The sequence below is a fragment of the Marmota marmota genome, unplaced genomic scaffold, assembly GCF_001458135.2.
Source record: "Marmota marmota marmota unplaced genomic scaffold, marMar, whole genome shotgun sequence".
NCBI lineage: Eukaryota > Metazoa > Chordata > Mammalia > Rodentia > Sciuridae > Marmota > Marmota marmota.
Window position 1 is genome coordinate 7,186,480 of NW_025999962.1, and position 25,025 is coordinate 7,211,504.

General features: G+C 40.9%; 1 protein-coding gene across 1 annotated transcript in view; it reads right to left on the minus strand.

Moving 5' to 3' along the window:
* Positions 1 to 25,025, minus strand: part of Tnrc6b (trinucleotide repeat containing adaptor 6B) — a 189,883-nt gene that overhangs the window by 39,899 nt on the left and 124,959 nt on the right. The window contains exons 6-14 of the mRNA XM_048803107.1: positions 24,034 to 24,372; positions 18,929 to 21,277; positions 16,063 to 16,221; positions 12,652 to 12,827; positions 9,721 to 9,795; positions 8,856 to 8,901; positions 7,572 to 7,708; positions 6,441 to 6,611; positions 2,183 to 2,308 (exon numbers count right to left, since the gene is read on the minus strand). Coding sequence (XP_048659064.1) covers positions 2,183 to 2,308; positions 6,441 to 6,611; positions 7,572 to 7,708; positions 8,856 to 8,901; positions 9,721 to 9,795; positions 12,652 to 12,827; positions 16,063 to 16,221; positions 18,929 to 21,277; positions 24,034 to 24,372 — 3,578 coding nt within the window. The remainder of the gene's footprint in view (positions 1 to 2,182; positions 2,309 to 6,440; positions 6,612 to 7,571; positions 7,709 to 8,855; positions 8,902 to 9,720; positions 9,796 to 12,651; positions 12,828 to 16,062; positions 16,222 to 18,928; positions 21,278 to 24,033; positions 24,373 to 25,025) is intronic.

Genomic DNA, 25,025 nt, shown 5'->3' on the forward strand with positions numbered 1-25,025 from the left:
CAAGGTCAAGGCAATTTAAAAAGGCCCTGTCTCCAAATACAAATTAAAAAGGCCAGGAATATAGCTCATAGTAGAACACTTCCCTAGCATGTGTGAGGCCCACGGTTTAATCCCCAGCATTACAGGAGAAAGAGGAAAAGGAAATGGGATGCCAGTGTTTGATTTACTTTTTTTGTGGTGCTGGGCATTGAACCCAGGGCCTTACTTATGGTAGGCAAGTGTTCTACCACCAAGCTCCATCTCCAGCTACAGCCCTGTGTGACTAAGACTGGAGAAAGCAAGACAGGAATGAAGCAAGGTGGCAGGCAGGAGGCCCTTGCAATAATCTAGGAGAGGAATGGTGGTGGCCTCACCAGGGGCCCTATCAATGGAGAAGGTAAGAACAGTCAGAATCTGGATAAAGTTCTTAAGGGGGGATCTGTAATGAACTAAATGTGACCCCTTGATGACTAGCTCTAAGGTCTTTGGCCTGAATACTTGCAGAATTGGTGCCCATTTACTTGGAAGATGAGGAAATTTTTGAATGGTATCTAGGGTAGGATTGGAAGTTCTGTTTGGATGTGTTAATGTGAAGTACTGGTAAGCATCCCACTGGTGATGCAAGCCGTCCCTGGAGTTGAGAAAAAAGATGTGAGCTGTAGACACAATTTTGGTACTCAGTATTTCAAGTGACTCCACTGTGTGACATCACTTAGTGGTGGCTGTAGATGGTGAGCAGAAGAGGTTGGAGAACTGAGGATCAGACATTCTGATAATTAAATATTGGGAAAGTGAGGAGGAACTTGTAAAGGAGATAAAGGAGATTTAGATACAGACCCAATACAGAACACGCCCACAATATTTTTCACCTGGAAAACCCTCCTCCACCCTACATTATCTATAACAGCAAAAGTCAAAATTTAGGGTGCACATATACATCACTTGGAGGTAACCAGGTCTCAAAGCCCAAGATAGGCAAAAATAGCAGCCCAGATACTGATTATAAACCAGGCTGACAATGACAAGGGTTGGCCTATAGGACAAGGCCCAAATACCTGAAAAAGGCAAACTAAATTTTGCCAAATTTTGTCCCAAATTCTCTGTCTAGTTTCTTCTTATTCTATTCTAGATAGCATGCATGACTATACATATGCTTCAACCAGCTTAAACTAATTATTCAAACAAATTGCACTTCCCCAAACATGCTACATTATACTGGATATCATTTCCCTTTGCACAAAGGCTCCTGGCTCCTGTAGCCTAGAAGGTCTCTTTAATCTGACTGTGCCCAGAAAACTGACTCATTCTTCAAGATTCATTTTAAATGTCACCGATAGTGTGAAGTCTCACCAGATTCCCCAAACACCATTAAACATTTCTATATGACATTTATCAGACTGACTATCTGCTAATGATTTTACCATCAGAGGAGTGTGTGGGAGACTGACACAAATCCCTCACCTACATCCCTCTTTTCCCCAAAACCAAATTGCACAGCTCCCATGAAGAAATAGACCTGCAGACTTCCTATGGTATCCAAATGACTGTACCCTACACAGAGCTGCTCGATGAGTTAGATTTTAGCCCAGGAATCTCTGCCTCTTCATCAGTTCTAGAACTCCCCCTGAGCATCTACATAGATTTTTGGAATATGGTTCCTCAAAATTCCTAAGAAAAACCCAGCAGTCTGACAGTGCTTCTGTTTATCTAAAGCTGAATCCTTGAGGGCAACCAGCTTCTGAAGGTTGTTACGTCAGAATTCATTAAGTAGTTTTAGTTACATGTGATTTCATTAGAAAATTAGAAGATTCAAAAGGAATAATAATACTTCTCAGGCGGGGGTTGTGGCTCAGTGGTAGAGTGCTCACCCGGCACATGTAAGGCCCTGGGTTCAATCCTCAACACCACATAAAAATAAATAAAAATAAAGGTAATGTGTCCAACTACAATTAAAAAAATATAAATATTTAAAAAAAATACTTCTCATGCAAAAACACCTACTTTGTTCATATGAATGATGCTATAAAAAGGAGGTGTGATATACTGTCCCCCAAATCTTGAACCCAGCCCCAGCATGTGGATTTTCCCCATTTTGACTGGCAACTATTTTATTCCTTTTACAATCACAAACCAGTTTATTAATAACTAGTAATAACTGTTAAGAACAGTTTTTGATTTTGAACTGTGAACCAAAGTTGCTCACCTGGGGGGAGATAAACTGGGGAGGCACTTGCGCCCGGAGACTAGGAGAAGAACTCAGTGGCTGCACTGGTGTGTGCAGGCCTCTCGATTGTGCTGTGCTGTTTCCAAATAAACCGTGATTGCCGCCCTAGGGACAGAACAGCACCAGTAAGGCTTTTTGTTAACATGAGAAAACGCAAGTAAGAAGCAGTTCTGGCTTCTACCTCTCAAAAAGAATCATGATCTGTGCCCCATGGACTCACACTCATCAGGGAGTGCTGGGCAACATTACTCAAATCAAGTTATGAGCAAACCAGTCACCATCTGTGCAGGATGAGAAACAACACAAACTGAAGGGCCAAATTGAGCCAAGTGCTGGAAGCAGCACTATGTTCTTTTATTGAAAGGTATAGGCAATATAAGATTAAATTACTTAATTTTTTAAAGAGTCAGATTACCCAATTTATTCTCAAACCTTATAATCTGAGATCCATCTTAAAAGACACCAGAATAGAAAGACACCAGAATAGAAATATTAGTAGTTATCAGTTGTAAAAATCACACCATGATTCCTCTTCTGAGTCGCTGAACCACATAATTGCTGCCATGTAATACAGTAAGCTGAGTGCCACGAGGGCATGCTCAATCTCCAAAGGCCCTTCCCTGTCCTCGATCTGCTCCACCCATTCTTTGCTAGATGAGGAAACGTTAATCACACAGTGAGATCAAAAAGAAAGAAAGGGGAAAAGTAAAAATCATTCTAGGGATACCAAGCAAACATTACTCACCTGTAACTTCTCATTCAAATGTATAAATCTCAAGTCTAGTTAAAAATCAGTTCAGTTCCCTGGTTTTTGGAAGACATCTCCCCAAGCTCATCTCCCCTGTTACAATGACAGCTAGAGACAGCTGCACTGTGCCTTTCTAACTTTTTAGCTAAGGAAAGTCCTTCAGCAAAAAAACAGTGTTTTATAACCTGACATTGTTCCTCTGCCTGAGATTCTTCTCTACCCCATCTTCACTTGGCCCCCTCAAGATGCAACTCAGAAGGTCATCCTTGTCAAGGATGGCTTTCCCAAGACTTTCCTCATTCCACAGGCAAAGCAACTGAGCTCACCTCTAGATTAACAAACACTGAAACTTTGATGACACCACTCAACAAACTGTGTTAAAACAATTATTTTTCCATTCTGTCTTTCTACCACCAACTTAATCCTTCCCTCTTTGCATTCCCAGAACTCAATAAAGCCCTGGTCTGTAGGTCGCATACATCATTTGCAAACATCCATAAACCACTAATTTATCCCACTAATTATCTTCAGCAAAAAAGAGGCACCACTGCTTGCACAGCTTATGCTGAGTGTATAAACTCTGAACTAAAGTCCCCACCTTTAGCTTACCACAGGGATAAGGCAATTTTCAAGAATTTTGCAATGGAATCATTAAGTTCTAGAACACTAAAGATACTTTGATGGTTTAATGATTCAAGAACAGATTAAGGGAGTGCTACAGGTAAATTAATGAACTTAAAAGCACTGAAAATAAGAATGATCATAAAAATAAAGTAGAAATGGCAATTAAAACCTGTGTGTCTCATTAAAAAAAAAAAAATCAAAGATCCACCATAAATTTTGTTTCCAAAAAGTTCTAGAAGCTTTGGGCTAGGGTTGTGGCTCAGCGGTAGAGCACTCGCCTAGCATATGCAAGGACCTGGCTTCAATCCTTAGCACCACATAAAAATAAATAAAGTGAAGGTAATGTGTCCAACTACAACTAAAAAATAAATATAAAAAAAAAATTCTAGAAGCTCTAATATTTCCACTCCTCCTGATTACTCACTAAACTTGTCACTTTAAGGTTAAACACTTCGGCTTTAACTTTTCTCAGATGACAGCTTGGCTACCAATCATCCCTGAGAATATTATCTCACCAAGAATAGTCTGCTATGATCATTCTCATATTTTACTCTCAAAGTAATGACCTTGCCACTAAATATCATTTATTCACGATCAATTGTTGGATGGTAGCTATCGTCTTTCCCAGAATCCATGTTTTGGCAAAAATGAAACAATTTTATGAAGGGTTTTTTGGTGGTGGTGGTGGTGGTTTTGCCAGGGTGAGGGTGCTGCCAGGGCTTTATGAATGCATTCTACCACTGAGCTACATTCTCAGCCCCTGGGAGTGACCTGTTAGAGACAGGGTCTTGCTGTGCTGTGCAGGGTAGCCTTATACTCCTGTTCTCAAGCAATCCTGCCGCCTGAGAATCCCAACTAGCTGGGACTACAGGCATGTGCCACTCTATCTGGCTTGGGGTCAGTTTAAATTTCAACCTTCCCTTTGATAAGGGAAAACGAATCTGTATCTTTAAGTTTTGGTAAAATCAAGCCCTACTTTCCTTTTTCCAGTAGACAAGACTCTACCTTTTCCATTAAAGTTTAAGGATCTCTAAAGCTATACATAAAACATTGATATATCTGAAATGGAAAATAGTAGTCAATCAAAAATGCCTTCCCTCTACCTTAATAAGGAATCTTGGCACCACAGTGCTTATTTTCTTGGCTTGGATTTGCTGTTGTACACAGTGATGTATTATCTGGCCTTTTAAAAAATTAAATTTAGAAATTAAGACAACAGTATTCCAAATCTTGTATGTATGCTAACATTGCTTTATCTGGCTATCACTAAAGTTTTGACTGTTGTATGTGAGGCTTCAAAGACAACTGGAGTCCTCATAATTATTGGTAATACATGCTTTAACCCCAGTGTTCAACTCAGAAAAGTCTATTAATTTAAAACAAAAGCAGCAAGCTGATTGAAATCTTATGTAACTTGGAAAATAAAAACCTTGAATTTTACTTTTAATTATGAAGTATATTCAATTAACTCTGAATGAGGATAGCCTGAGAAGACCTAGAGCAAGGGGCTGTTCCAGGTCCAATGAAACTGCTCTATTTGGACAGAACATGTGCACCAAGGTGGGCAACAACGGACTTTGTAGCAATGCACAAACTACAAAAACAAGGAGGAATGAATGATCTTTTCGTAAAGTCCAGGGCCAAACTAGTTTGGATGGTCTATTATGCTCAAGAGTATGTACTAACAGCTTCTGATAATTATGCAATCTTAGACCACATTTATCATCAGCATTAACCAAGAATACTATGAAAATTTTACATTTTCTACATCTCAACTCAAAATATAAGAGTAATATATATCCATATCCTCTGTGGAAACATAAAAACAGTGAAAAATAAAGGAAGAAAACAAAAATTTACTTATGATTCCCAGTCCAGATATAACCAATCTGAACACATGGACACAGTATAATCCTCATTTTAAAACGTGTCAGGGCAACAACTGGACATAAATGCCTAGGAGCACTCAGACTATGGTCTAAGAAGAACTGCTTTATGTCAGCCTTCAGTGTTTATATGATAGTCATATAGAATACAACTAATAATTACACACTGTAATCAATGTCCTCCTATGACACCCTGGGGTAAAGGACACAGTGATAGTGGGGGGTCCCAGAGTGATAGCTAGTGAGATTCCTGCTAGAGTTATTGTTGCAAAGACACTGTTGCTCCAAATCCCTGGCTTTCTCCACAGACTACAACAGACTGTGGAGTGACAAGAATCCTGCTGTGCCCCCTCAGGTCTGAGAGAGAGCCAGAAGGCAGCAGATTACCAGCCCTTCCCTTCCCTGGAGGACATCCAGGTGCAATCCTACCTAGCAAGGGGCTGTTTAGGTCCAAAGAAGCCACCACATCTGAGAAAGAGCTCTTCTTTTGGGTAATTATTGTATTTTAAACTTAAAGACATGACATTTTAGGATGCTGTAGCCCTCAAATAAGAATCTTACTAGTTTTGCTGTTATTTTTTGATTAGCAGGCATATTAAATTGAAAAGCCCCCCTAAGTATTACTTGTTATCCAATCTAATACTAAAAATAGCACATTGCTAACTTAGATCATATAAGGTATTTACGGTGGCCTCATTAACATTTTCCCATCAGTTATTAGTTAACTTATTAAATGTGAATTCATGAGCAAAAATGAGAAATCAAATTTTTAAAAAGGGTTAAAATAAAATCTATGTTGAGAAACATGGAGAGAGATGGGTTCTATGGGATCTAAGACCTAAAACCTACACTTAGTATCATTCTGTGCATTCAGTAATCAACAAATTTCCCAGAGACAGACAAATGATGCAATAAACTGCAGACCAGGGCCAAGGCGAGGCCATAGCCAAGCAGTTACAAATTTGAGAGGCCTCCTTACTTGTCTAGCAGCGAAGTTTTGGGGGTTGAGCCCTGTGCCGATTGCTCCAAGGCTGACGTTGGGTAGTGTGGAACCAGAGGGAGACAGCTTGTAGCTGGGAGAAGGGGAGAAGGGAGAGCAGGGAGCCTCATCCCCAAGGCACCCATCTTGATTGGAGAAAGGCAAAGTCAGCTGAAAGGTAGTAGGAGTTAGCCAATCACAATGAGTGTTGGTTAGTGAAGCAACAGAATGCAAGAAGGGAAAGAGAGAGACACTAGGAATAAACAAAGTGAGAGCGTATTAGCAATAACCCAGGATGGAATCTGGACCTGATAATCACCATCACACTCTGCCCAATAGATACTATCTGTCATCCTCTTTGAAACAGTTTTCTTTTCACATTCTGTCCACTGCATTAGATAAATGTTGCCAGACACTTATTTTTTTCTGCATCTAATATTGATTCCTCTCACTGTGTGGCTCCTTTAACAGAAGCCAGGGTAATCTTCTTTGGAAGTATGTTGCTGCCTAGACCAGCATCAGTGATGTCAAAAAGGTGCCAGATCTAAACATTTTTGTCTTAATTGCTTTATGAAGACCAGGAGCAATGCAAATTGGTGTTTTGAAACAAGGAACAATGTTTTCCTTTAGAAATGTTAAAAATTAAAAAAAAAAATAGATAAAAATTATTTGACTCCATCAGATAGTTGAGAATTTGAAAAGTACACCACTGTTACTAAATACAAACTACTAGGAAAGTGGGAAAGAAAAAAAGAGTTCTTTCAAAACTGAAGGCAAGGCCTTAGGAAATACAAGTATTTGCACAATACCCAAAATGTATTTTGTAGTTGCAGAGCAGAAGGGGGGAAAATAATTCAGAATAAATTTATCTCTAAAATTTCCTCTACATGCTTTGTGTGTGTATTACCCATCAAACTTCATGAATATTTCAAAACCTAGATCTTGGTCACAATACTCGCATGCTAAAGACAGACCTTTCTAGATCCTGCCCAATCACCTATTCTCAGGTCACCACTTCAATGCAGGTGATATTTTGTGCTTTACTCATTGAGTCCAGAATCAGTTATCAAAATCTGACAATGGGAACCAAAGCAGTTCTCTTGAATTATTATCTTAAAGAATTCAACTCACCTTCTCAAAATAAGGCCCACTATCTGTGGTTCCCATGTCTTTGGAATTAGGTGGACGGAACCCAGATCGATCCTTCCTCATGATATCATTAAAATCCCCGAGATTCATTGCTCGCTTGTCCACATCAAATTTCTTATCTGAAAGGACATAAACAGAGTGAAAATTTCAAGAACCAAGAGAGACCCACCCACCTTGCTCTCTGGGGTGCTGGGTATAACCTCTTTCTGCTCCTTGGGGAAAAGATCAGGAGAGATCTCACTGGGATAATCTGCTGGGTTTTGTCCCCAGAACACATGTGGGTTCTTTACTAGAAGCAACACAAGACACAAGACATGTATCTGCTGCAGCTTGTCTTCCAGGGAGAACAGGAAGAGAGCCTTAGGGCTAACCGAGTACAAATCTGGCTAAGAAAATATTTAGATGGTTATTGATGTGTTTAATGAATACATCTTGCTCATAAATTTGTGTTTCTCAGTGAGAGAAACTGTTTTTGCTTTTTTAGCATCTGGTAGATAAATGATGGAGTTGTGAAATACAGTTATAGGGGGAAATGTCAAAGAGGCCCAGCTGTTGCTTTGAAATTTAAAGTTTGAGAGCTGCACACAGTCAAAAGTATCCGTGTCACCTGCACAATGCAATCTCCTAAATGGACCAATCTCTCCCATTTTCCCCTCATAACTCTATAAATTCGCTATTATATATCAGAGCTCCAGACTACATACTTCCCTTACTACCCAGGATTGTTTTCTTTTTGTCTTAGTTTAAGTTCCTCAGGGTGAGTAATAGCATTACTAAGAAAATCCCACAGATTTTCAGATAGGGCTGACACTATAAGCTCTCAAACTGCAATGGAAGAGTATGTCAGTAATGAAAACAGCAACTGAGGCCCAAGTCTAGCAGCACCACAGATATCAGGATATTGTTACCTCTCTTGAAAAAACTGGGAAGATGTGGCACAACCCAGCCTGTAGTCCTCTATAACACTAATGCTTGGAATGAAGAGCAAGGCTGATTTTTAGGTGGACTCTCCCTCTCCACAGTTAACCGACAACTACCATGTCCTACTTTCTTATGGTGGGCACACATCACTTCTTTACATTTGTTCCTGCTCTTGCCATGTGAGTTTTCAACTTCTACCTAGTGTTTTATATGGTATCTTATACAGAGTAAGCATTTAATAAATGTCCATTGAACTGCCCCATCCCAAATTAACACAGGGCAGGAGATCCCAGTGGCACATCATTAACACCAGTACATTCCAATCCTTGGTGAACTGATACACACCTACAGACAAATCCATTTTGCTGCCTGGATTATCTTCAGTTTGACTCTGAAAATTCAAATAAAAACAGATGAGAGAAAATTAAGGGTGCACATGTAAATTAGGGAAGAAGTAGCATTATTCATATGAAAGCCACATCTTATCACGGGCACTATACAAATGAACTTTACACTGGAACGAAGACCTTAACATTTTAACATGCTAATTTGATTGCTGCTGGTGCCTGTAATTCTTAAAATTCAATTTTCACATATGATCAGCCTCCTACACCTATGGACAGAGAAATGGCTAGACAGCTGCAGGGAGAAATAAACCCGTCCTCAAGTTCCAGTCAGCCCAGGATCAAATTCCATGAGTGGCAGCCAAACGATGACGACTTCTTCTCGTGACTCGTCAAGTCACCACGTCTGAAAAGGTGTAGCCAAGTCATTTATCTGTTGGCAATCAGGTCAGGTGTCCCCACGATGTTCTCAAGAAATAAAGAAACTAGAAATCCACAAGAATTCCCTACATAATTAATCCCTGTAGTTTTTCTAGGTATTTTGTTGTTCTCTTTTTAAAATTAAAATATAAAAACTGACACAATAGTGTTAGGGAAAACTGTGTGAATTTAAGTTATTTGCCATTTTCTTCCCCACGGAAAAGGACACAAAGATAGCAAATTGAAGCCCTCATCTTTAAATGTTGAAGTATATCATTAAGAATAAAAGAACAGAAAGCAAATATAGTGTAATTCAAAACATCAAAAACACTGCTTAATTAGCTTCTAAATTTGTATTATTATATGATAATGTGGCAATAGATTTAAAATTCATACTAAACCTAAAATTTGGGATACATTATACATATTAGAAAAGTAAAACTTACCAGCAATCCCATATTTGAAAACTGTTTGGCAAGAGGATTCATCCATGAATCATTGTTTCCTCCTTTTAGTGAGCACTACAGAAATGAAATATGTAACCTCAGAACCGCATAATTTATCTCCCCCTCCTGGGTTGCAAAAGTACACACTGAAAACGTAGAACCAAGAGTTTAACTCTGTGAACCCTATTTCTCTAAATTACTTTGGTATTTTAATGTTAGTTTAAATGATTAAGAAGATCTCATTCTGTTTTCATTCTTTCTTTACTTATCACCCCGAACTAGAAGTAACTAGAGAGACATATGGTGCTTTTACTTTTTAAAATGTAAAGAAGTCACTATGGGAGTTATAAAATGTAATTTTTGAGCACTACCACTTCCACTTTCAGCGGGTTGCTCTTCTTGTGACTCAAGCTGGTTTGTATTACGGAAAAAGAAAGAGCTGATGCTGGTGCGCATCAGCTTTCATTTGGAAGGAGCCTACTTAAACAGGACATCCATACAGAGGTGTGGATTCAATGTACAATGTAGTACCTCATCTATTTCACAACACAAAGGACATTTGTTCACAGTCGGAAAGAGGACTGGTATAAGACACCATCACCTATCTTCTGGGCAAATAAGTTGTTTGTTAATGGGATCAGGAAGACTCTCCTGAACAAGGCACCAGTCATCAGCTCACTTCCACAGGAAAGAAGACAGGTGGAACTGTGATGGGAACTTGGCAGGATGGAGTCCATGTTATGGCTTGCATCTAGTACTGTTCCCCCCTACAAAGGTCATGTGTTAGCAATGCAGCAACATTCAGATGAGCTGTAACCTCATCAGTGGATTAATCCATTTGATGAAGTAATAATTTGAATGGACTACTGGGTATCTGAGACAGATGGGTATGGCTAGAGGAGGTAGGTCATTGGGCTTGTGCCCTTAGGGATCAAATCTTGTCATTGTTGTCACTTCCTGGTTGCCATGAGCTGGGCAGCTTTCTGCCACCATACCCTTCCACCATGATGCTTTGTCTCACCTCAGGCCCAGGAATGGAGGTGACTGACTATGGATGGAGACTCTAAAACCGTAAGCCAAAATAAACTTTCTTCCACTAAGTTGTTCTTATCATGTATTTTAGTTACAGTGACCAAAAACTAACTAAAACAGTTTATATTAATATAATTAATACTAATAGTGTGATCTATAGGTAAAAATTATGTGTTGTGATATCTGTCATATTTATAGGTTTTGAGGTCCAAAAGTCCTCCCTGGAGGGAAAGGGGGAAGTTATTTTTGTTTTTTAAAATTTTTTCTTTTAGTTGTAGATGGACACAATACCTTTATTTTATTTGTTTATTTTTATATGGTGCCAGGGACTGAACCTAGTGCCTCACATATGCTAGGCAAGCAAGTACTCTACCACTGAGCCACAACCCCAGCCCTGAAGTTGTTTTTCAACAGGTGGAAGGTTTTAGTTTTGTAAGATAAAAACAATGTTGTTTTGATGGTAGCCCAATGGCATGAACATAATTAATGCCACTGAACTGCACACTTAAAATGGTTAAGATGATAAATGTTATGTGTACTTTACCACAATTTTTCAAAAAAGGTCCTCAGAATGAAAGTCTCAGAATCATTGGCATAGGAGCTGAAGCACCCAACTTCCATTTAACTCAATTAAATAAATCTTGATTGTCACTTGAGTAGGGCATTCATTAGGATTAGGGTTAGGGTCAGGGTTAGGGTTCTAAGACGAACTCTCCTTTGGTCATTTGTTAATGACCAAAATGCTGCCAAAGCAGACTAGAGAACATAAAGGTATAAAGATGCTGAAAAGATTACCAAATAATTTCTTTTGTGATGGGAGTAGGAAATAAAAGTCATTTTAAAAGGGAAAACATAAGGAATTGTATGAATAAAATGTCTCCAACAGAAACAAACTGTCTTCTCCTGCTACAGAAGAAACTCAAGGTATTCAACTAAATCAATATTTCATAGGCAAAGGGATAAAGGCCACCAGAAGGTTTTCTAAGATAGCATCAGGTGTTTGAAACCTGGGAGAATATTAGCTGTGAAGTGTTTCACAGGACAACAGTGCTCTCAGATTGAAATTCAGTATATGCTTATTTCTGTCATTTTTCGTGTGTGTAGAGGAAAAAAAAAAAAAGGAGAACCCTACTGCCAAGGCAATGGTTTAGGTGAAAAGACTATTGTTCTAGATTAAAAAACAAAGCCTTAGAGCTAGGGGTACAACTGAACAACTGAGTGGTAGAGTGCTTGTCTAGCATGCACAGGGCCCTGGGCTCCAAACAGCACTGCAAATAAACAAACAACCTCATTAAACTATGCAAATCCAAGGAGAAATTAAGTTGTTATAAGATACGGAAAGTGAAAAGTTTAGAAGTCAGCCTGGTACAGGATGTAGAGAAATCACCTAGTTTCTATATAACAAGAGCACACAATGGTACTTTGATTAGAAGGAAGGTTCTGGGTTTTGGGCTTTCCCCAGTCAGGTAAAACTACAACAAGACTGCCTGGAGAAGCCAGTATTATCTTGCTTGAGTTTCTCTTGTATATCTCCATTGCACTTTACCTAAGAACTTCTTTGGCTTTTTAATGTCAATGCATAAAATATTTTTAAGTCATGCTTGGAGAGTTTCCAACACATTGTTATTATGGGGAAACCAAAAATGGAAGATGACCTTGCATCTTAGCAAACTTCTTTGTACCCACAGCAACAGTTCTATAGTGCAAGGTTTCAAGATCACAGGGAAGGAGAACAGGGATAAATATGAAACAGTTACCGGTTTGTAAGGAAATATTTCCCCTTACTTAAGACCTCTGAGACTCTAGTTCCCTCACTCCTTCCACTAACACATTCTCAGTTCTGCATTCTTCTGCCTTCTAAGAATGAGTAAGCAAGCGCAAATATTTCTGAAGGACTACCTTCATTTGTTTCTTTCCTCCTTGTCCCCAGCTTGCGGAGTTGTGGGAGGACGCACTTCCCTGAGAGCCGGTGGTGTTCCAGACTCCTCCATCATCCTCTTCTTCCCAGCTGGGATGGCGAGTTCCTGTGACTGGCCCATCACTCTCCCCCCAGCCATCTTGCATAGATTTGGAATCTTTTAAGAAAAAAAAAAAAAAGAATCAAGTGTTTGTAACAACCAAAAAATATTATATGTAGCCAGGCATGGTGGCACATGCCTGTAATTCCAGTGACTCCAGAGGCTGAATTAGGAGGATTGCAAGTTTGAAACCAGCCTCAACAACTTATCAAGACTCTAAGCAATTTAGCAAGGGCTGGGGATAAAGTACCCCTAGGTTCAATTCCCAGTAACCCCCTAACGTATCCTCCCCAAAAAGGAGGTATAAAATGTGGAATGTGGAGGATAGAGGGAAGGGGAGAAAGACAACAGAAAAATCAAAGAGGGCTGTGAAGTTCAAAAGGACAGGGCATCAGTATTCTGTCTATTCTATCAACACACGTGTGTGTGTGTGTGTGTGTGTGTGTGTGTTTGTTTCATTGCTGGGGATTAAACCCAGGGCCTCACATACTCTAGGCAAGTGACATCCCCTTTAAACAAGATGTTTAACTTGAAGATTGAGATAAAACCTTAATCCCCCTCTAAAAATACTGTATGCAATTAGATTAGCCTATTTAGATTTCACCCACATCTTTCTTTTGTGCACTTAGCTTCATGTGAAGTGTAGAGCCAAAAACTGGCTCTTCTAGTTCCTTCTTCAAATGACTACTGCCATCCCCTGGGGCCAGGCCCATGACAGCTACACAGTTGATTTCTTCTAATTGCAGCATTTCATGACCCCAGGAGGCCCAGGTGAACGCCAAAGGGGTTTTCTGTCAGGATAGCAAGAGGCAGGCCTGCTGCTGGTCATTCAGTGATAACCAGAACTGTGTTCTCTGCATAAGGGGTTATTAATTTACATAATCCTGCATTACATTTATATTATGGATTATACCATGTAAACACAGGCTTCATACCACACACTGTCAAGCAGTCAGAATCTAAATATAAAAAATACACTGCCCGCCCTATGCAGTGATGCACGCCTATAATCCCAGTGGCTGGGGAAGCTGAGGTAGGAGGATTGAAAGTTCAAAGCCAGCCTCAGCAACTTAGGAAGCTGTAAGCAACTTAGTGAGACCCTGTCTCTAAAGAAAATATAAAAGGAGCCGGGGATATGGCTCAGTGGTTGAGTACTGGGGTTCAATTCCCAGTACCAAAAAAAAAAAAAGTCCTTGTATAAAAATGAAAACACAGGTGAACTCTTCTTTTAGATAAAAGAGCTTAACTTTTAACATGACATTCCATAGCATGTTTTAAAAAATAATATTTCTTAGAAAAAAAGGGGGAGTGCATACAAGTAAGGAGAGCTGGGGTGCAGCTCAGGGCTACAGTAATTAGCATGCAGCAGGCCCCAGGTTCCATCTCCAGCACCAACGGGATGGGGGCTCTGATTTTAAATCACAGAACTTATAATATCAAACTTAAGGCATCCAGAGGCTAGAGAAATCACAGATGAACTACTAGCATCACCTGGAGGCTCTAACTCTTCCTCTGTGCACTGCACATTCAAATCACCCAGTAAGAGGACATGAACTGTAACTACAGATGCTCCTGAGAAGAAGACATTACAGAACATGGAAAAAAAAGGTTTGTGATGGAATAAAGGGATTCTTAAGATTGGGAAATCACAAAAAATCCTGAAGGTCCTGTTGAAAGGTCTGTGTTGAGGGTCTGGTAAGCAATGTGGATCTATTTCAAGTCTACGGGGTGACATATCCCACGACGACAACTGACCTCATAATTAAAAACAGGAGAACAAAGTCTTCACAAAGTTTGGGTTATCTATGAAGCTGAGGAGATTCGGGAGGTCTTTGCTTTTGTTTTTGCAGCAACAGAGATTGAGCGCAGGTACGCTGTGCCCTTGAGCCACATACACGGCCCTTTATATTTTGTGACAGGGTCTTGGTAAGTTGCTGAGGCTGGCCTTGAACTTGCCACCTTCCTACCTCCCAAGTTCCTGGGATTACAGGCATACATTGCCATGCCTGGCAAGATTCATGACTTAAAACACAGTAGTTATTTAGGCACAAATGTGAATTTCTAGAATAAAACTAATAATATTCTTTTCAAGGCACTGTAAAAGTCTTAATTATCATAGGATAAACTTAACCACAGAATCTTTTCTCTTCTTCAAAGTCTGAGCATTCCATAAAATTTAATTTTTTTTATTAAAAAAAAACAAATCTGCTATGTTTTAGAAAAGAAATGTTAAAGCTCCTTTAAGAAAGTTACAAAGAAGTGAAAATGGACATTCAAAATTTTATTTTTTAAATTTAGGAATATCCAATGAGACATTCCATACCATGAGTCTACAAAGTTTCGCAAAATTATGGTGCCAGCTGGAGCAAGTGTAGTTTTCCATTTTCAACAATTATGAGTAAGTAGGATGTTCTTCATTTAAAAATTGGAATGAAGAAATCTTTGTCAGGTTAAAAAAACCTGTAAGTGTTCAAACGTGGGTAGATGAATGAAAATAGAAAAACAAAAGTGAAGTACAGACGGACGAAGTCCCTGGCAAAGATGAGGTTCTACATTAGAAGCCAAGGAGCTCTTTTGAGGCCAGCCTTAGCATCCTGGTGAGACACTGTCTCAATGTAAAAGTAAATAAATAAAAAGGCTGCGTGTATACCTTGGTGCCAGCACACCCCTAGTTCAATCCTCAGAATCCACCCCTCTCCCCCGAAAAAAGTCAGGGTACTCTTTAAATTATATTAACAAAAGAGTAGATTTGCAAAATGGATAAAACAACATGTTTAAGTTATTGGGTAAAAATGCATTACATCAAAATCACAGTTCTGACCAGATACCAAATCTAGCTTTAAAAAATAAAAATCAACAGGGGCTGGGCTATAGCTCAGTGGTAGAGCACTTGCCCCTCATGTGTGAGGCAGTGAGTTCAATCCTCAGCACCACATAAAAATAAAATAAAGGTATTGTGTCCACCTACAACTAAAAAAATAAATGTTTAAAACAAAAACAAAATCAATTGGGCTAGGAGTATAGCTCAGTTGGTAGAATGCTTGCCTTGCATGCACAAAGCCCTGGGTTCAATCCCTAGCACCACCACCAAAAAAAAGAAAAAGAAAACAATATTAATTTATGACTTCTAGTAAACATTTTAACATATCCCAAGATCAACTACCATTTGATACTATTTAGTGTTCAAGGTCCTGAAACAACAATTTAAAAACACTAAACACTCCTTACGAAAATGTCTGACACTTCCACATTAATAAAGAATATCTCAAAATTAAAACTGCGGTCTACTTACTGGGTTTCATGGCATTGGAAGCATTGGCAGGTGTGCTCCCCCAGCCCGAGGTCGATGCTCCTGCATCGTCCATCTCTCCCCACCCAGGACTGCTTTCATTCGGTTCACCCCAAGCCGAAGTCCCATTATCTGGAGCGGGTGGTGTGCTTTTACTCCAGACTGTAAAAAAGAAGTGCGTCTTTAAGAATGACCTGTTAAACAGCTCATATCCAGAGGGGGTGGGCAGTGGCAGGAAGAGGCACACCCTACATTCTCTTAGCAGAAACAAGACACATGTTCAACCTCTACGGAGGCTAGATGGCAATGTCACTTTAAAGAAGTCCAAGGGCATAACACTTTTGACCAGTACCTACCTCTACCCAGCAGAAAGTCTACCACTAGACACACATGAAAGTCAAAGTCAATGAGACTATATACACAACATCGACTGCATCAGTGTTCGAAAAACCTGGAAGCAATCTAAATATCTATCAGAAGGGGGCAAGTTAGGGACCAGCCAGGGGTCCTCCATAATATGAATACTAGATATGAAATAATTCAAAGAACTGTATGTGCTAATATGAAAAGCTTAAAAGTAGGTGAAAACAGTAAGGTGAATAACATTGTCTAGTATAACCCCTTAAAAATTTTTAAAGGATAGACATATTTTGCCAATCTACTATAACATGATATATGAATGAAACAAACTTCTAAGAGATTATCTATAAAGAGAGATACAAAAGGCTAAGATACTTTTATTTAATTTTTAGTTTTAGGTGAACACAATATCTTTATTTTTATGTGGTGTTGAGGATCAACCCCAGTGCCCTGCGCATGCCAGGTGAGCGCACTACCACTTGAGCCACATCCCCAGCCCTACTTTTCTATCTTTAGCTTTCCTGTACAGTTCAAGGGTTTTTACTAAGTGAATATAATTTTTTTAATGTAAGCAATTTTTATTCTACATAGAGAGTCAAAGCACAACCTTCATTTCCTTTCTCATTCTTTTCAATACTTGGAAAAAAAGAACTAGTTAAACGTAATCATTTTCTGTGTGGCAAAAAATAAGTGAGTTCATTGATCACAGGTTACTTTGAGGAGTAGAAAACTGATCACTAAAATTATACTAAATGTAAACAAAAAAGACTTGAAATGTGCATCCCCTTCATATATGGAACTACATGCTTTTATGGAGACATTCAAGTCAAGGGACACTCATGACAAACTAAGAATGAAATTACTACTTATTTTTAACTTACCAGATGTTTTCCTATTCAAATGGTGAAGGAACAGAGTTTAATTTCAGGTAAATGACTAACCTGAGATAACCATCTCTAATGAACAGTATACTCCCTTCCACAGGTAATCATTAAGAATCATCAGGAAAGAAACCCAAAGGGTCCAGATGGGTCCCAAAGGGTCCTGCTGCAGCATTATGATGCCCTCTGCAAGAACAGCCCGGACAGATTCCTTTCACTGGAGGGGAGGACAGGCACCAAGGATGAGTGTGCAGGTAGAATCTGGATAGAAATTAGGTAGATCTGCTTCCACTACCACTTTGGTTCTCTATTTTTAGAACTCATTAAACTTTTTTAGAATTCACTCCCCACTTTTTGCAACACCAAGGACTGAATCCAGGGCTTCGTGCATGCCAGCAAGCGCTCTCTACCCATGAGCTACAACCTCAGCCCCAGTTCTTTATTTTTAAATTTAGAGCACAGTTTGTTTGGTAAGATGTTAAGTCTTTTGGATTCTGCAGACCAAGACAATTATAGAACAATAATTCTTCGGATTAACACAGAGATGCCAGTTTTTTCTCTTGCCACAAAAGAATACCATAATCTACTAGCAGCAGCTGATGCTGCAAGCATCTATAGAAGGACAGGCACTTCAGAAATAAAATTGATCAATAAATAAATGAAAAAATGTTCAACATCTCTAGTAATTATAGAAATGCCAAATCAAAATTATACTGAGTTCTATTTCACACTCCAGTCACAGAACAGCAATTATCAAGAATACAAGCAACAATAAATGTGGGTAAGATGTGAAGGAAAAAGGTACATTCATATATTGCTGGTGGGACTGCAAATTGGTTCAACCACTATAGAAAGCAGTATGGAGCTTCCTAAAAAAACTTGAAATGGAACCACCATTTGACCCAGTCATCCTACTTCTAGGTTTATACCCAAAGGACTTAAAATCAGCATACTACAGTGACACAGCCACATCAATGTTCATAGCAGCTCAATTCACAACAGCTAAACTATGGAACCAACCTAGGTGCCCTTCAACAGATGAATGGATAAAGAAACTGTGGTATATATACACAATGGAATATTAGCCTTAAGGAAGAATAAAATTATGGCATTTGGTGGTAAATGGATGAAATGGAGAATTTTATGCTAAGCAAAGTAAGACAATTCCAAAGAACCAAAGGCTGAATGTTTTCTCTGATATGCAGATGTTAATTCACAATAAAAGGTGGGAGGACAGTGGTATTTTGGATTAAATAGAGGGGAATGAAGGGAGTGGAGGGATGGGAATAGGAATGATAGTAGAATGAATCGGACATTATTACCCTATGTGCGTATAGGATTACATCACCTGTGTAACTCTATATCATGTACAACCAGATGAATAAGAGATTATACTCCATTTGTTTATGATATGTCAAAATGCATTCTACTGTCACATATAACTAATTAAAACAAATTAAAAAAATATATTAAGGGAGGGAAAAAATACAGGTTCTCTAGCAACAAAGTAGAAGCTGCAGGAAAGACTCTCAGAATGAAGCTAAGTTGAACAAATAAACTGTAACTAAAATGCCTTGGTCTAGGCTTTCGTTTCTCAATCAAACTTATGAGAAAAAGTCGTTGCTTACCAGATGCTGATTTTCCAGTCATTGGGGTGGGCAGGTTCGGTTCTCGAGGTGCTGGGCCCCCTTGGGAATTCTTATCCCACAGGTTCACATTCTTGTAGTTGTAACTGCTAGGGTCTCCCCATGCTGAAGTGCCGTCATCGATGTCCATTTTCCGACTAATTGACTGCGGTGATGGCTCTTCCCAACCGCTGGGTTCCTCATCCTTAGGAGTTGCAGGCTGGGGCCCGCTGCTCCAGTTGGAATTGGAAGGCCGAGCACTGCCTGGAGGTGGTGGGGGTGGGCCACCCCATGAGCCGGAAGCCTCTGGTTGTGGTGGCGGTGGCTGCTGTGGCTGCTGTGGCTGTTGGTGCTGTTTATTCCAGGAACTGGGCTGCCTGCCTGCCTCATTCCATGCGGGGGACCTTTTGCAATCTTCCCACCCACCTTTTGAAGTTAGACTTGCATTCCCACCATTACCCCAAGTTCCAATTTCGTTCTGCCCTCCTTCACCCCACCCAGACACAGGCTTACTTGTAGAACTTTCCCAGTTGCTGTTTTTTGCTGGATCAACTTCCTCTCCCCAACCATTCTTCCCAGAAGTCCATCCTTGATTAGGCTGGCGTCCACCTCCCCACCCCTGATCCTTGCTGGAATTCTCATTCCAGGAGGAAGGTGTCTTTTCATCTGGCCGTCCTCCTCCCCAGTTGGAAGAGTTGTTGTTCTTATAGTCATTCCAGCCTCCTGTGTTCTTGGGGTCTTTCCACTCTGTTGAGGCTGAGAGCTCCCCCCATCCAGACTTCATTTGATTGCTTTGGCTGGGTGCATCTCCCCAGCCCCCTGAGTTCTTGGTCTGTGTGGCAGCGCTCTCCCACCCCTCAGTTCCTTTGTCAGACTTCCCCTCAGGCCTCGGCACCTCTTCAATATCCCACACGGTGTCCTGCTTAATTTGAGTTTGGCCCCAGCCAGTGTTTGACAGCACCCTGGGGTCCAAATCAGTTCGGCTCAAAAGAGTTTGCAAGACAGCCTGGCAATCGGGATGTGTGGGCCTGTATGACCGACGGCCAGAATTATGACTGTCACTACTTCCTGCTTTGTGGTTGCTTCCAGTGCTTTGACCTCCAACTTCACTTCCTGTGGAGCTGGAAGATCTTCCCCAACAGGGAGCCTGGGCATTGCCTTGGTTTTCAGGGAGGGGGTGGCCCTTTTGATTGTCCCATGCTCCAGTGCTAGAATTTGGTTGGTTTGGACCACTCCATTCTCCAATTTTCAACTCATCAGACCCAGTCGGCTGTTTCCATTCTCCCTGAGAGACCCCAGATGTCATTTTGTTCCCTTCACCCCATTTGTTGTCATTAGAGTCCTGAGGGCCAAAGTTCCAGGACCCACCCGTAGACCTGTTATTGTTGTCCCAAGAGTCATTTTTTGACCCAGTTGATTTCTGAACAGAAGCTCCTTTCCAGGAGTCCTCTCTATCTTTTCCATTGTTCCCATTGTTTCCAGAATTGCTTTGTCCAGAGACTGTGTCAGTTCCAGAAGGCCCCCTAGCTGCACCCCAAGATCCAACACTCCCAGTCTTTCGATCTCCAGTGCTTTGTGAAGGGGCATCAGTGCTCCTGGAGGTGTTCCCCAAGCCCATTCCAAAGGGCATTCCCTTATTCTCCATGGGGTTTGGTGAACTTAAGTTCAAGGAGTTAGTGTTTCCATTTTTTGGTCCATCAGTGTTATGAATTTGAGCCTGTTCTCTGCCAGAGACAACAAAATTAACACCCGCATTTTCCATCTTTGACTGCTGTTCCCTGGATGCCTGACCTACTGTGCTAGCCTGTGCACTGGAATTACTATTATCTGTTTCCAATGCCCCTTTCCTAGAAGTTCCTTCTTGGACCAGTGCTGGCCAGGCAGATGGGTTGCTATTTGGGTTAAAGTTGCTGAAGCCAGAGCCAGGTCCGATTCTGTCCTGACCACTCACATTCCTCCAATTTCCTAGTCCACTGTTGCTCTCTGTAGTAGAGTTGGAAGATTGAATAGATTTAGCCTTAGGGTCAGATTTCCAGACCCCAAGATTACATTCGTTCCCAGAACTTGCAGACTGGCACTGGCTCCCTTTGCCTTTGTTACTAGTGGTGCTTCCTGGCAGAGTGCTCTTCTCAGAGCCAGGGTTCGAGGCACTGTTGTTATCGGTGGTGTTTTCAGATGAAGATTCAGTGTCTTTGCTGGCAATGCAAGGCCACTCTTCCATGTCAGACCCGTCTACAATCACCTTGTCCCAGATGTGAATTGGGTTGGGGGAGGCGCCGTTGTTGGAGGAGGCTCCCGGGCCCCAAGTGGAATTTGCATAATTTGAAGCAGCAGCACCTCCAAGGGTTGACTCTGGAAAAGACATGATCTCATCAATCACAGCTGCACATGCATTATCATCAGTAATACCTAGAGCTCAAACTGCCCCTACGAGAGTTCATTTCATCTCCCCACAGACTGGCTTCTCTGTCCAGATGCTTGTCTTGGCTGATGGCATCACACCTGTCTGAGTCATTGCTTATCTTTCATCTGCTTGATGCTGTATCTGCTAAATCTAACTCCACACCATCTCTCAAAGCTAGCTCCCTGTCATTTCTATCAGCAGAGAAGGACCTTCTTGTATCTTGAGACAAATGCAACAGCATCCTAAACTTGCCCCACATCTCCAATCTACTCTATACTCCCAGCTGGAGCGACTTTCCTAAAACACACCTTTGAGTCTATCAATCACTGCTATCTGAGAGCCTTCCACAGTTCCTTAATGCTCAAGAACAAAGCTAAATTCCTTGGCCTAGGGTTTTGATCAAGATGCTCTATGACCCAGGGCCAACCAATCTTTCTAGTCTTATCTTCAATGACTTCCTATGCAAGTATCTACATTCCACAATAGTGTCTTCTCACCTTGGCACCAACTGTTTTTTCCTTCTGAATTCACTCATCTTTCTGGGACTGGTTCAAATGCCAATTCTTCTAAGAAGCTGTTTTTGAGCTCAAAAGCTGAAAATAACCTTTCCCTGTCTCAAGCCATTTGTCCAATGCTGTAGCACCATATTTACATCTTCCCTTCTCTGTAACGTGTGTCCCTGTCAGAGCCCCTATCTTGCTGGTATGGGTTCCCCACATGGCCAGTGTGGGGCTGCTCAGTGAGCAGCTGCTGAGGTGAATGAGCACCTATGAGTTGATGCTAGGGCAGGTGACTACAGGACAGACAGAAATCTTATTCTGACATACCAGCCCAGCAGAACATATTTTGATGGTATTTACCATATTAGGTGGTAAAATGTGACATGTTTTTAATGAGAAAATTTCAAATTACTTTTAATTCCTTTAATCAGGGAGCTTTAAATCAATATGAAGTTCAAAAAAGCACTACATAGAACTGTATAGAAGTAAGGAAGCAAAGAATCCCAAACTCTTGAGATGTAGGGAAGTCTTTGGTTTTGTGTGCAGACAAAAGAGATTCTGACTCACACTGCACCTTTGTTTCAAACCTTGGCTACACAGGGAGTGGAAACACAGAGGACCATCTCCTCACATGCCTCCCTTTGCAACTGGTTCCTGGAGCCAGGAAGGAGGGGCCATGAGGATCTTCCCTATTCATCTAGGACTGGCCTAAAGCCACCACAGGAAGCCTCATGGGCAGAGATACTTCTGCATGAAGACTGAGTCACCACTAGGTTTGTTCCTGTCCTTATTCTTCACACGAGGTATTGACAGAATTTTCTAGGTAATTCATTGTTCAAACTTAGAACTCAAATAAAGCATCCTTTTAGTGTCAAATACACTGGCCTAGATAGTGTTTGAGCTCTGAATTTTAATACAACCTCAAAAGATGGTTGAAATTAATATGAAAAAAAATATTAGATGATCGAAATCTGTTAATAAGCTTAAAAAAAAAGGAACCTGTAAATTTTTAGCTGTTGGTTGACTAAGTATTCAACTATTAAAAACTCTTAAAACTTGTCTTCTTTAGAGTGTATAACAAAGTTCAAAATTCAACATCCTTGAAAGAAACAATGATTTTAAAGAATTTGGTAAATAATTATAGAATGGCATTATTTGGTGCCCCCCCACCCCCTCCAGGATTCTATATCATAATCCCAGAGGTCATTCTCTCTCTCTCTCCTCCTGGCATTCTGGCAGAATGAGCCCGCCCTGCAGCCTCACCTCCAATTCTACCCTGAACATGTGCTCGTGGAACCACAGAGGGTAATGCTGTAGTAAGGCTCTTGTCTGAGGAGACAAAGGGCCCAAGACACACTGAGTCTCTGGCAGAGCACACTTACAGGATACTAAAGCCCACTTTTGGAGAACTGCCCATGTACTTTTTTTTTTTAAAGAGAGGGAGAGAGAATTTTAATATTTATTTTTTAGTTTTCGGCAAACACAACATCTTTGTTTGTATGTGGTGCTGAGGATCGAACCCGGGCCGCACGCATACCAGGCAAGCGTGCTACCGCTTGAGCCACATCCCCAGCCCCCCATGTACTTTTTTTTAAATTGGAAATTATTTATTAACACTCTTGAAGATCATTACAATTAGGAAAACGGTAATATATGTGTGAACATGTTAAACACAAAGTTGCAATATCTAGAATTTTACTTCTCACAGTCTTAGCATGTATTTGAAATACATACTACAGCTGTTTGGTCATTTGAATGCAACTTTTCTTTTTGATAATTCCTTTGTTATTTTCCTTTACTCTTTTAAATCTATCCTCTCTTTTTTTTTTTTTTCCTTTCTCTCGGTTTGGTTCTATGTCCATATCACCTTAGAATTCACTCTATTCTAGGCCACTGATTCTTTCAGGCAGTCTCTCATTGTCCTGTCTTCAATGATTTTTCAGAGCTCTTACAGAGGTTATGTGTGTTTGCACATTAAAAAAAATTTTTTTTTAGTAGCTGTATCCTTGATTTTTTGGGGGGCGGGGTGATGATGCTAAGGATCAAACCTAGTGCGCTGCCCATATACCATTTTACTCTGGGATCCTCTTTCATCTTCTGAATAATCCCTAGTGTCTACATCATTAACTGTTCTTTCACACCAAGTCCCTCAAACAAAGCACACTCTGGGAGGCTGCAAGGTGCCCCTCCCGACGCGGGCTCACCTGGTGCAGTCCCACTCTCACTCTGCAGCAGCGCTCCTGTCACTTGTGCGTTGTTTGGGTTTGCTCCAGGTGCTGTGCAAGGAGGAGGCCCTGCCCCACCCCCCAGCATGCAGGACGGTGGAGGGGGCTGCCCACGTTTTAGTAACACTTTGTGGTCCTGCTGGCAACGGAATCGCGGCGGCACCTCCCGAGGCATGTAGCGGGCGGCGCTTGGCGGTTGTCCGTTCGGCACTGCCACCCTTTTGGCATTGTTGCCACCATTGACTGGTGGCGATGGAGAGCTGCCAATTGGGCTGGCGGCCGTTGGTTGGCTTAAACTTGGTTTCGTCACTTCGGGCACTGAAAGAGAGGGGTTGGGAAAGTCTTTGAAATCAAATGAATTTTTTTAGAGATTGTTTTTAAGAAAAGTTACACGAGACTGATTCTAACAAGGCAACTCTTCTCTTTTCACTGTACTCTTAAGGGACATAGTTTTCCCAAATTCTTGCCACCATCTTCAGTTTACCGAGGGTACAGGGGATGTGGTGGATGATGGTGACAAGGATTAAAAGACAGCAACATCAAGGAATGACATTCCATCAATGAAGGGGGAGAGGGAAAGCAACTATCACTCACTCCTCCAAATCAATGATGGAATTAATTCCTGAAAGGGCCGACTAGCAAGGTTGTCCACAGCAAAGTCCTTGGTAAAAGGATCAGCCTCAAAGTCGAAATTTCCCTCTTCTTCATTCATTTTCATAAAAGATTGACCTTTGTCTTGGATGCAGTAGTGCAGGTCTATAGTCCCAGGTACTTGGGGGGCTGAGGCAGGAGGATCACAAGTTCATGACCAGTGTTGGTAACCAAACAAAACCCCGTCTCAAATACATTTTTTAAAAAGCCATGGAGGGGTGGTGCTAGGGATATGACTGTGTGGTAGAGTGCTAGCATGGCAAGGCCCTGGGTTCAATCCCTAGAGTACAGTGAAAGGAAGGAAGAAGGGGAGGGAGGGA